This window comes from Clavelina lepadiformis, chromosome 1, assembly GCF_947623445.1.
Source record: "Clavelina lepadiformis chromosome 1, kaClaLepa1.1, whole genome shotgun sequence".
Classification (NCBI taxonomy): domain Eukaryota; kingdom Metazoa; phylum Chordata; class Ascidiacea; order Aplousobranchia; family Clavelinidae; genus Clavelina; species Clavelina lepadiformis.
Genome location: NC_135240.1, coordinates 28,367,796 through 28,380,516, shown reverse-complemented (window position 1 = coordinate 28,380,516; position 12,721 = coordinate 28,367,796). Strand labels below are relative to the sequence as shown.

At 39.7% G+C, this 12,721-nt stretch overlaps 1 protein-coding gene across 2 annotated transcripts; it reads left to right on the top strand.

The window, feature by feature from the left end:
* Window positions 1-721: 721 nt before the first annotated feature.
* On the top strand, window positions 722-8,650 carry LOC143466813 (calpain-15-like). Of its 2 annotated transcripts, XM_076964991.1 has the most exons (18): window positions 722-1,204; window positions 1,847-2,583; window positions 3,573-3,783; window positions 3,951-4,072; window positions 4,258-4,331; window positions 4,728-4,850; window positions 4,971-5,078; window positions 5,154-5,245; window positions 5,540-5,723; window positions 5,876-6,026; window positions 6,281-6,488; window positions 6,626-6,784; window positions 6,854-7,018; window positions 7,116-7,236; window positions 7,335-7,437; window positions 7,608-7,762; window positions 7,831-8,009; window positions 8,150-8,650. In XM_076964991.1, exons 1-18 carry the CDS (start codon window positions 1,179-1,181, stop codon window positions 8,334-8,336), a joined length of 3,105 nt encoding a protein of 1,034 aa, XP_076821106.1. In that variant the 5' UTR covers window positions 722-1,178; the 3' UTR covers window positions 8,337-8,650. The 2 variants fall into 2 exon arrangements, with proteins under 2 accessions (XP_076821106.1, XP_076821105.1); XM_076964990.1 differs by lacking the exon at window positions 722-1,204 and having other exon boundaries at window positions 1,690-2,583.
* The last annotated feature ends 4,071 nt before the right edge of the window (window positions 8,651-12,721 follow it).

The window sequence follows — 12,721 nt, the reverse complement described above, 5'->3', positions numbered from 1 at the left end:
TCAAGTTTTATTTTGATGCATTGGTAGTATTGAAAAATTTCAATAATAACCATTTTTGTCACTTGCTACTGGCGGTTAATGTTTTTCCAGTTTGCAGCTTTTTCTTATACAAAAACTTTCTGCTTTGAAACTAGCCCGGGGAAATCACCGTGGAAAGAATGCCTCCCAAGTTTTTTTGAAGGTGTTGACTAAGTTGGGTGATTTGGCTAACCGCGGATGTCTTTGTGAATTTACTTTGGGTAAATTGTGGCCTTAAATGACAGAACAAGTGTCTCCCTGTATTTCTCTCCGACTTGAAGGTCTGAGTGCGAAGGAATTATGAGGTAATAACTAGAAAAGCAATTATGAGGAAATAATTCAGGTCTGGTACACAAGTGCACAACCAGATGACGACATAGTTTATGTAGCTGGGGTCTAGTGTATAAAGGCATCTTGTGGCTGTGTGCTTGTATACTAGCCTAGACCCAATGATTCTTAATTTTTTGACCACGTACCATGACGTCATATCGAACAAATCCAGTGCGTATAGGATTCAAACCACGGTAAAAAACAAGTGAGAAAAATTTTTCCCATTATTGTTTTATCGTGTAAAGTAATTCGTATGCGGCTCGCTGTAGTGAAATATTTAAAATCCGATGCCTGGATCACTTTCAAAAAAATTTGAAAAGATTCAAAATGGGTTAATGCTTTCCATTGTATAAACAATTGAATAAATCTTGCCGTTTAAAAAATGGCTTCCATAACTCGTAAAGGGTCTATAAGAAGTCATGTCTAGCCTGAAAGTCTCAACAGCAGGCTCACAATTACATTTTTATTCATTCATTTACTTTATTTTTCGTCTTCAACATGGGGACGAAAAAAGTTGTGCTGACGCAGGTGGTCGCAAACATATTCGTAGCATTAGACAATAATTTCCACTATTAAACAGGAAAAATGTAATAAGGCCTCGAGGGCAAAAACATGCATTACAGACCAATCAGAGAATGTAAAAAAGATATTAGCGTCAGCACGGCCACCAATCCCAAATTATAAACACATTATTAAAACATAATTTAACACAAAAACACGTAATTTAAACACATTTAATAAAAAACAAAAGTTGGGCTGATAGTTTGGCAGGACATAAGCGTTGTGTCACCATCAAGATGGAACCGACCTGTGTGTCTGGATGGAATTAAATGCATCTTGTGTTCGATATTATCAGGTATAGTGCCACGTTATTGTTGTAATTGGGCTGCATTGAATGTGATTTTAAGACGTGTTGTTTCGGGGATTTGTAAACGGCGAACTTATGGTCTGGTCCTTGAATATTTCACCAATTGTGAAAGTTTAAATTAAACATGATTTGTTGTGCAACACCACATGGTTACATCATAATTGATTGTGTTCTCATGATTATGTTTTCGTGCAAAGACATGACAAAAAGACGCAAGACGTTAGTCACCAACATGCACGATGTGTTGATAACTAACAGGCAATATTGACAATTTAGCTAAAAGTAATTAAATGTCTTTATACATTGTCATTCGAAGCCAACCTGGTCTATGGATGTATGTTAACACTATTCTGTAATATTTAACAGTAAAGTAATCTTGCTGCAAACCATTGCTAGTTTGCTGATGTATATAACTTTGGAAGTATTAGAAATAATCCCAATCATAAACCTTCATGTTTCTCTTCTTCAGCCTGTGCTATAAGGTTCAAGATCTGCGTAGAAAATTGTTTCATAAGTTGTAGAAGAAATTTTGTAAGAAAATTTTAAAACGGATTTTTGAGCAAAAATGAATGCTGCTGGCGAATGGGAATGCTCAAAATGTACTTTTCTAAATCCAAATGTTCAAAACAGATGTTTGGTGTGTGAAGCCCCAAAGGTTTTCACCTACCCCACAATACCCGCTCTACCCATGCCTGAGGTTGGCCAAGTATCGATGTCTTCGCAAAATGAACAGACGGTCGGCAACTTGATTTCTTTCGAAGATAATCCCAGTGGAGACTTTGCTGCCTCATCTACTCCCGACAACAATTTTCAATGGAACGGAAGAAACAATATGTCTCATTCATTGCAAAACACACCACCAAGTGGTGGAAGTAGGAGAAAAAGAACGGAGAACGAAACTTCTCTGCTCGATATGCCGGTACCTTCGTTGCCGAATGACAACAACGTGCCCTTCACGGACTGTCCCTCGCAGAATATGAACATAAACAACAGCATTGGTCAAAATACTGAAGAAATTAATACTTCATCAACTTCAGCCAACACATCAGACCTCAGCAACCAGACAATAATGGAACGAATCGGCCAAGTCTCTGTCGACACCGACAGTGACGATGATCTCTATGGAACAAGAATGATGACATCATCGAATCAACAGAATAACAGTTTGAATGAGCATTCTGTCGGAACTTTTTCTGAAATGAATCATAGCAGATTCTTCTCAAGTATGCAGCCGGACCCTGAGCAAATATCTCCCAGCCACCAAGACTTGCACAACAACTCCATAGCACAAAGTGAAGTCAACGGTGCAACATCAAATGGTGGCAATGAAGAAGAAATTATTCTTGTCGATGACCATTTTGGCACAGGTTTGATCATTGACGACTTGGTGATATTTTGATCAATTTTTCTATACAGTAGAATTCGCCTATAGTGACTTTGGCTATATTGACACTTCGCCTATAATGACACCTGTTGCAAAGTCCCGTTTGAAAACCATATGTTTTGCATAGAAATGACTTCGCCTATAGTGACTTCGTGTATAAGAACACTTTGCTTAGAGTGACACCACATTTCTGTCCCTTGGGCTCAAAAATTTCCATATAAGGACACTCGTTAGTTTGTGATGCAACAATATATACTTTATCCATGCGCAAGCAAGATGATAGAAAAGGTTCATGAGCAGGCTTCATAATTGTGATGTAATAAAAGCGTAGGCTACTGTGGCTGCTAGGCTAGTTCCCTTCTTTTGTTTTTGTGAGTTGTGATCTCAGTTCTCTCCGCATAAGCCAGGTTAATTGTCATTGTATAGTTTGTCGATCTAGCACAAATTTCTAAGTTTGTACAATGCCACTAAAGAGAAGAGCGTATTCGTTGAAGGAAAGATATGAAGTCGTGAAAGCTGCAGAAAGTAGTAGCTCTGACAGTAGCCTATTGTATAGTTTTGTATTGTACCATACTGAAGTAGCTGATTCAACAATCGCTATGTACAGTAGAACTTGCATATAATGGACACGTATATAACGGATAACCGTATACAACCGACTAATTCTCCAGTCCCTTTGAGGAAAACAATGTAAAATACCTTGTATATATAACGGACGAATTTCGCTGGTCCCGACTGGTCCGTTATATGCGAGTTCTACTGTAGTCATCTGCGGCCATTTTACTTTGACTTCGTCTATAGTGACACTTCGCTTATAGTGACACTTTTTCTGCGGTCCCTTCAGGTGTCACTATAGGCGAATTCTACTGTATTAATATTATCTTAATTTTACCATTTGATCTTACCAGCCAGTAGCAGAAGCTATCAAAAGTTTTGTTTTAGATGGAACGTATGTTTTGTATTTTTGAACAGAAAATGACCCTGACATGCAGACCAGTTGGCAGTGTGTTCAATGTACAGTCACCAACCACCATGAGTTTATACACTGCAGTGTTTGCATGTCTTCGCGATTTCCCGACAGTCCTACCCATGGCGCTGATGCCTCTTCTTCCATGCAGCCAGCGAGTGATGCTACACGAACATCATCTAGATTAGAATCTCAGTCCAAAGCTTTCCTGCCGGAGTACGCTTCTTTGTATTGTCAAAAATTTCTGTAGCTAATTGTGCAGTAACATACAAGCTTACAATATGATTGTTGTTGTCAAGTTGCAGTTGCACTGGACATACTTTTAATTTGTCTTCACGTTGACTTAATTGCAATATAACAAAGTGTTTTTAAACTTGACAAAGCTGGGAATGTGCCGTCTGCACCCTCGCCAATCCTGCAACTTCAAGGTCATGTGAAGCGTGCAACACTGCCTGTCCACAAGGTTTTATTGCAGCAGATTTGCCAAGAATGCCGCAGCCTCAAGGTGAGTTCTTTATTCTATTTGTGTATAAGCCATACCATGATTAGGATAATGGTGTATAGAGTTGTGTTGGAAATGGGTCATTGCTTCTGTAATCATCCTAATAACATACGTTAATTATTCTAGTCTGCTTTGCCCAACATGATTATATTATGTGTTAATGCACACTCAATTAAATTTGTGTTAAGATCCTGCGCCTTCTTCACAGCCTGCTCTTTTATTTCAAAACATTTCACCGGGGCCCAGCACAGGAAGCTCTGTTGTAAGTGTTTATTTTCACGTTGCATGAAGGTTTGTTGCGGAGCTCGTTTAGATTGGAGTGGAAATTAGTTTCAATTTAAGCATTTTTATTAATATGATGCTGTGATAATAAATTGACACATTTTGTGTTTCATTGAATCTGTTGTGTTCTGGTGGTGTGAGTGGCCAAATCTAATGCAATTATATTTATAAATACATTTATGTTACACATAATGTATATTGTATTAGTATAATGTTAATAGCTTGAGCATAAAATCATAAATGTCAGTCTTCCCTGTTTGGTTACTTCTGTCTGTGAGCGTGTAATGATATCTTGTGTTAATCCTTTCCTGTTTGTATGATTGTGAAATGCACTGAAGCAAGCTGTGATATTGTGACAGGAACAATCTGTTTCTAGAATCTTCAAAGCACTTTGCAGCCTCAGGGATATCTAGGAAGTGTAAGTATGGACCAGCAGCGTCGTGAAGCTTACAGAGAAGCTATGAGCACCGTTGAAGACATCAAGAGAATTTGTCGTGAGGTGCAGTTTGTGATAACAACGTCCTTGCATGCATCGTAGTGCCGTCGTCTTGTTTTAACCTGACACTGGTCTACTATACACGGACGCTTTCTTTCTTTATATCAGCGTATTTTATTGCAGCATAACATTGATTTTATTGATGATGAATTTCGTCCTCATCAAAGTTCTTTAAATTTTCCGTCCAGCACATCGGCTCTGTCTAACTGCCAATGGCTACGACCTAGCGAGGTGACGATTGTTGCGTCATAAAGGATAACTTTGTGCAACTTCTGTACTAAATGTTTTTCAAATTCATAAATTCAGATAATGACAGGCGAACATTCGTCGCCATGGAAGGTTTTTCAAGACAATCCACAACCATCCGACATAAAGCAAGGAATACTTGGCAATTGCTGGTAGGTGAAGACAGTTCAACTTCACAAAAGATCATTACTAGATTAACTTATTAATAAGATGTTAGTTGAGTTATTATTTGTATCCCTACCTAATATTACGAACTCATCAATGACAAGTATGCGGCACCAATATAGTAGTTAATGCAGGATTGGCCAAAGTTTGAAGGGTGCTGGACACATAACATTATTCAGTTTCCTCAGCTGGTCGCAAACGGTTATGTTCAAATTTATTATCTCAAAACTTCGTACTTAGATTGAATTCTCACAAACCCAGCAATATTTTTGCTTCATCAGGTTCCTCAGCGGCCTCTCTGTGCTCGCAGAACGACCAGATCTGCTCAAGCATGTCATGGTTACCAAGGAAACGAACGAAGAAGGAGTCTACGTGGTGCGTTTGTGTAAATCTGGTGTCTGGCACACCGTCATTGTCGACGACCTTCTGCCGTGCAATGACCGCGGGAAGCTGCTCTATTCTCAGGTGACTCACCCTTGAGTGCTTAGTCTGTTGTTCATCTTCGTTAAAATGAATGACTGTTGAATCAATTTTTTGCACCGATCTGGAGTAACTTTGTGCAGTTAACAAATAATATGGAACTTATTATAATTCCAATGAAAAATCTCAATTTTTAGTCTCGGAGACAACAATTGTGGGTTCCACTGATAGAAAAAGCTCTGGCCAAGCTGCACGGATGCTACGAGGCGTTGCAGGCTGGTCGATCACTAGAGGGCCTTGCGACACTCACTGGTGCCCCGTGTGAGAGCGTACCTCTTCAGAAAAGCAGTAAGTTTGGTAAATTTATCAGTTGATCAAGTACATCGGCTGATGTTGTTTATTAGTTCATTATAAAGAGGGTTTTTGTGATTCTTTTTTTAACTTTTGTCTGAAATTGTGAATTAAAAGATAAGTTTGTTTCTTCAGTGTTGGCTCAGTTATTATTGGAGCCTGTTTCCTGCATTAATCAACTGCTCTGTATACTGTGAAAGTGTGAAGTAAGCTGCGAAATACCAGATGTAAACCACTTCCTGTTTAAGCAGGAAGTGACACGGAGGGGTTGGACCCCGACATGATTTGGGCAAAACTTCTCAGTTCGATGGAGGCCGGCTTCCTCATGGGCGCCTCTTGTGGCAGCGGTAACATGGACATCAATGAAACCGAATATCACGAGAAAGGATTACGGCCACGGCACGCGTACAGCGTTCTTCGCGTCACTCACGAGCATCTGCGGGACACATCGGTTGTGAGGTCGGCTTCATTCAAAGTGAACTTGTTCTTGTCTTGACACAACTTCTCGACTGTTTGTTTGATTCACAGTCGTTAAAACTTTAATAAAATTGCGCTTGGCGTAGTTCAACCATTTTATCACCACGTCGTCATCCTAGATTGATCCAGCTCAGAAATCCGTGGGGTCAGTATTCCTGGAAAGGTGATTGGTCGGATGGATCTCAACAATGGAGGGAAAATCCGGAACTAACCAATCGGCTTCTTCCTTATCGGTCACAAGACGGAACGTTTTGGATGACGCTGGAAGACGTGATGAAGTAAGCATTTGTGTTCAATTTTATATTTTATACTTTCATGTAATGTTTAATATTGCAATCTGGTCACAGATACTTCGACTGCGTTGACATCTGCAAAATATACGGCAATGACTGGATTGAGGTCAGGGTGAAAGGAGAATTCCCCAATTCTGCAGCGCAACCCCTCCGAGGATTTTTCCTGACGGTATTCGAGCGTACCGAGCTGGAATTGAGCCTCTTCCAGCAGGTCTCAAGGTAGGTTGACTCATCAGGTTAAAAGTTTTTGTCTCTCCATCACAATCTTACCGCGCTTTGCAACAACTTTGCTCTTAACGTTGAATCAATTGGTTAGAACACAAGAAGGGTCTGATCGCCATCCAGTGGACACTTGCATATGTGTCTATCGTTCAAATAAGTCGGAAACGAACAGGAGCTGTACATTGGGCAGACTGGTGGCTTGTGGCAGGAGACAGGTAGAGATATTTGTACATTGCCGTAGAAAATTAATCAAGTGTTTGCCTCACTCACCTCACTTCGATCTTTCTCACAACCAACGATCTTAACATGACAGACCAAGAAACATCTGCCGTGCAATTGTTTCTTGGACGCCGGCAACTATCTGGTCATTTGCCTCGCATTCAATCACTGGTTGTCCGGCTTCATGGGAGCCCAGGGTAGGAACTTGCATACAGTTTAATCTTTATTGAAAGTCTATTGTTTGATGCTTGCTTGCATTGTTAACTGCTCAACTACTGCTGTAGTGGATGTGATTTACCGGGTTGTGGCTACTTAGTTTTGTTTGCATTTTGAGGAATGCTTTCGTTTAACCATAAATCTTCAACAGCGACGAGGTTTCCTTCAGAGGATCCGGTCCTTCCGAAGTACGTGCTTGCTCTCCACAGCAGCAAGCCGATCGCGCTCGAGTATTGTGACAAAATAGAAGGATTGCTGGCGGACACCGTCATCCAACTTGCACTGAATCGTGGAGAAGAGAACAATGTGAGATCTCCGATGAAATTGTTGTGTCATAAAAGGTGACGTCATTATAAGATGTCGCTGATTTTCAGATCCGCGAGGGCGTGGCGTGCTACCAACTAACCAGGGGCTGGGCCGGACTCATTATCGTCGTCGAGAACAGACATCCTGATCACGTGTTCCAGGTGAAATGTGATTGCAGCGAGTCGTCGAATGTTGTGTCCACCAGAGGGAGCCTTCAAACCAAGGACGCAGTTCCGCCGTTGCACAGGTTCGTTGTATCACTGACTCTGACATGCTGACTACACGACTCCTTCTCCAAAGCACACCTCCGAGGATCGAGTTATTTTTCTCTTTATTTTACTACATTAGTGACGACACCGGATGTTAATGACGTCATTTTTTCTTCAGGCAAGTTGTGTTGGTGCTGAGTCAGCTGGATTTTTACAGCGGATTCACGATCAAGCACAAGCTGACTCATCGCGTCGCTAAGTTGGAGAGGAATGTCAATCTAGGGGACTGGGCACCTAGTCAAGTCAGTCACGAACCAGAATTGGACGCCAATGTTAAAGGACTCCACAAACCGCGGCCTTTATAGCGACCTTTACCTTCTGCGTGTCTCAGCATGCAATTGTTCCGTCATGCGATCTTTATTACAAGCTGATCGCGATGCTTGTCCTTTTCTAACTAAGTCTGAACTCCTGAATTTAGTGAGAACGCATCACATAACCTGTGCACGTTAAGTTTCGTCTCTTGAACCACTGTGCAATGTCCTTACAACTTTTGTTACTTTCAAGTGTTTGCTGACCTCTGCTGGCACTGTTGACATGAACATGCAGTCGCATCAACCTATTATTTTCTATGCCATGTTTTCAATCTTTTGATCATTAAAGCTACCCATTGCATTAGAAACTTGTGTCGTTGTATCAAAGTTGTGGAGATCCAAGGCAAAAACACCAACGCTTTAGACTGGCAGAGATTCTAGGTTTTAACAAATAAACATGGTTTTAAGCGGGTGATCAAAAAGGAAAGTCCCGTCTTTCACATGACGTCAGTTTGGGTAACCGTGTAGAAACTGAAAAGCTTTTGTAGACGTTCAGTGACAATGGTTTGCTGTCACTTTACTACTGGTTAAAATTCGGCTGCGCAGCTCTGGTAGTCGGGTCCTTCGTTTTAGTTGGTCCTTGATCTATATCGCTAGACTTTACATGGGCGAAGTTTTCTCAGATTTACAAACCAGTGTTTGCGTAACAAATGCTAATTCACCGATATGGTTGTTGACGAAGTAAAATACAAAACTTTCCGCTTTCCAATGAAAAACAAAGGTTTAAAAATCATTGTTGAGTTTAGGAGCAAATAGTCGGGAGTTGCGACTCGTACGTAAAATGAATCCAAGAACCAAAAACAATGGAATGATTTACCAGAGTCTTTAAAAGAACTTACATGAACTACTGTTTTTAGCAACAAATTAAAAGCATATTTACAAGAGATACAGTCTAAGAACTTGTAATCCGACTGGCAGCTACTTGATTAACTCACCTTTATCTTCATGTTTATGCGCTGCTAAATTTACCCTTAATTGTAAATCACTGTAATAAAATTGTAGCCTTCTTAAGAGCACTTATACAACTTTTTAATTTTACGACTTTCTGTAATCCCTGTGGTCAGATTTTATCCATAAACACTTATTTACGTTCACATTCTCAGAAGTTTATAACTTTCACTTTTAGCTCGTTTTTGTACATTTTGCAGTGAGCTTGCTTTTTAACACAAATGTTTTTACTGTCTATTGCACTTTGTACATCTATGACATAATTGATTTTATGTAAGGGCTAGTCTAGTATACACACCTACACTATCTCGTTTGCAGTTTCTATCAGAATTAGTATGAATACTCTCTCTCTTGCATCACATGCCACTCTACATCTATTTTTTATTGTTGTTGTAAAATCAAAGTCCGATACTCTCTCCTGCGTTGTAAATATTGTTTTTTAGAACGCAAACAGAAAGATTTTTGATTGATAAAAGTGACTCATTCACATCCTGGCAAAGAAGACTCAACCATGAAAATTGGATTTTCAAGATCGCTTGCTGCAAGATCCAACCGGACATCAGATATGTTCATCTCTTCCTGGCATTTAGACTACATCACTGTCGATGTGTGCATCTTTAAACAAACTGATCAAACCCTCTGGCTGGGCATGAATGACGTAGCTGACCATCTTCTACTTACGCTCATAACCGACCTGTGTAAAAGATTCTTACCGTGTGCTCAAGCCACCTGAACGGGATTCCTGTCCCACGGATGGAGCTCATATTAGTGGGGTTTTTCTTCTTCCATCCAGACACACAAGTCGGTTCCATCTTGACGATGACACAACGCTTATGTCCTACCAAACTATCAGCCTAACTTTTATTTCATATTAAATGTGTTTAACCTTTGTCCTACTGCATAATTTTACACCGCTAAAAGGCGGTATGGGTACAATTGTACCCACATACATTTTATATTGAAATTCCCAAATTAGTTATACTTTTTGTACGGTGTGCCGTATTTAATGGTCCGAATGTTTAAATACTGTGCTCTACAGAAGTATCACACGTGTTGTTAGGCCACGTAGACATTGAACAACGTTATATGATATGTTATCTTTGTGACCTCGATTATACTCAGAAAAACAGCTCATTATGTCCCTGTCCTCAACTCCCATAAATTTCCGCTGATATTGCATGGCATTTCACCGATTCGAAATTTAGCATAGATTCTTTAGCATTTATTGGCATCCTTATTGTTGCTGGTGTACGCAGAAATAACAAAGATAATCTGGAAGATATGCGGAAATTAGATCCTTTCCTCTTGTACGTGCAGCTATGTTTCGAGATCGCTTCAAGATGATGCTCAGATTTATTACATTTGACAACGAAAATACCTGTGCAGAGCATGAGTAAAAAGATAAAGCTGCACCAATACGAGATATTTGGCTCATGCTGAATAAAAATTTGGAGAGAGCCTACAAACCGCATGAATGTATCACCATAGATGAACAATTGTTTCCATATCGAGGACATACTAAATTTACACAGTATATAATTATAAAAACCGGCTAAATGTGGCATCAAGGATTTTTGGGCTCATGATGCATCAAACTCCCACCGGCTACATGGTCAGATTTATGCTGGTAAACCAGCAGATGGTCCCGGACAAGTAAATATTGGTGAGCGAGCAGTTCCGAACCTGGCTTGTTTGTATAAAGGCTCTGGAAGAAATGTCACCACCGATACTTTCTTTACAGGCACAGCTAGCTATGTAGCCTAATGAACACATGGGACATGACTTTAGTTGGAACAGTTAGAAAAAACAAAAGGTTTTTGCCTAGCAACATGCAGCCTGCCAAGAAAAGGGCTGTTTACTCGACCAATTTCGTCTACCATCAAGATGCAAGAGTCTGTTCATATGTGCCAAAGTAAAAAAATCGGTCGTGCTCTTCTATCATCCATGCACATGACTGGAGAAGTCGAAGCGACGCAATCAAGCAAACCCTAGATAATCAAGGCTCGGAAGCTCGCTCTGCCAACCGGATGGTGATGAGAAACCGTTTCTTTCGAGCTGCAGTGGAAATGGTTCTAGGACGGCACACTGCGACACCGCCAGAAGGCGAACTAACTCCAAAGGAAGTAATGGAGCTACACCGATTGTTGGAAATTGCTATGTGGCAGACACCAGAAACAAAAACGACGAAACACCAGGAAAAGCTGCGTGGTTTGCGTTCAGCCTGTTTGCGACGAACACTCAGTAACAAAAACAAAGTGCCTTACTTGTGAAACGGACTAAAACCACCTCGATTAAGTTTTCTTTCATATTTCTGTACCAAATAAATCATTTCTGTCATCTGTTTCACTCAACATTCGAAAAAGTGGCTTTGTGTTATGTATTCCGGCGTCATTTCGATACAAAATGTGTAAGGGTACAATTGTACCCATGCCGCCTCTTAAGGGTGTAAAAACAACTCGATCCTCTATCTCGGTAACGTGTAAAGATTTTTTTCCGAAATTTACTCTGCATAATCTAACACAAAGATGTAGAGATGTCAGGAAATCTCAGGTCCCTCAGGTTTCTAGAAAAAAGACTGCCTTAATTTAAAATTGGAAAGGATACAATTGTACCCATGCAGTAGGACAAAGGTTAAATTACGTGTTTTTTTGTTAAATTGTTTAAATAATGTGTTTATAATTTGGGATTGGTCGCCGTACTGACGCTAACAATATTTTTACATTCCCTGGTTGGTCTGTAATGCACGTTTTTGCCCTCGAGGCCTTGTCACATTTACCCGTCCAATTTATGGAAAATGTCGATAACTACTAATATGTTTGCGACCAGCTGCGTCAGCACATTTTTTTCGGCTCCCACATTGAAGACGAAAAATAAAATGAATGAATGAAGTAGAAAGCGTTTTATTAGACAGACTTCAAGTGATGTTTGACTCCATGCTAAATTTAAATTAAAACCTTGTTAACAGCTCTTTGTCCTCTATTCTCTACAAAACGTTAAATGTTGAAAGAATTCGTTGTATTATGTCACAAACAATACACAAATTTGTGATTTTTTTGCACAGATTTGTGTTTTCATGAAAAACTACGTCACTTTACAATCGAAACAAAATGTTTTACTAGAAATTAAGATAAAAACGTTTCTTTGTGCTGTCCGTTTATTATCCGGTTAACCGGTTAAATAAAACAGAAATATCCAGCTAGTAAATATTATTGATATCCAAACTAACCCTAGCTACAACCATTGTTGAGTTTGTCTTTCGTTTGTATTACCACAGGTTTAGGCTCGGCAATTTATTAGCGATTGATTAAAATAAGTTTAAATTTTTTGATTTTTGTTCTTATTCAATATTTCAATTCTCATCGTTTGAAATTTTTATGCTAGTTCAACCCAAACATTGTCCAATTAATTAAAAAAATTACCCTTTAAAAACG

Coding starts and splice junctions, on each gene's coding strand:
- LOC143466813 (XM_076964990.1), top strand. CDS start 1,782: ATGAATGCTGCTGGCGAATGGGAATGCTCAAAATGTACTTTTCTAAAT. Junction 5,724..5,875: donor GGAAGCTGCTCTATTCTCAG/GTGACTCACCCT, acceptor CTCAATTTTTAG/TCTCGGAGACAACAATTGTG. Junction 8,010..8,149: donor GCAGTTCCGCCGTTGCACAG/GTTCGTTGTATC, acceptor TTTTTTCTTCAG/GCAAGTTGTGTTGGTGCTGA.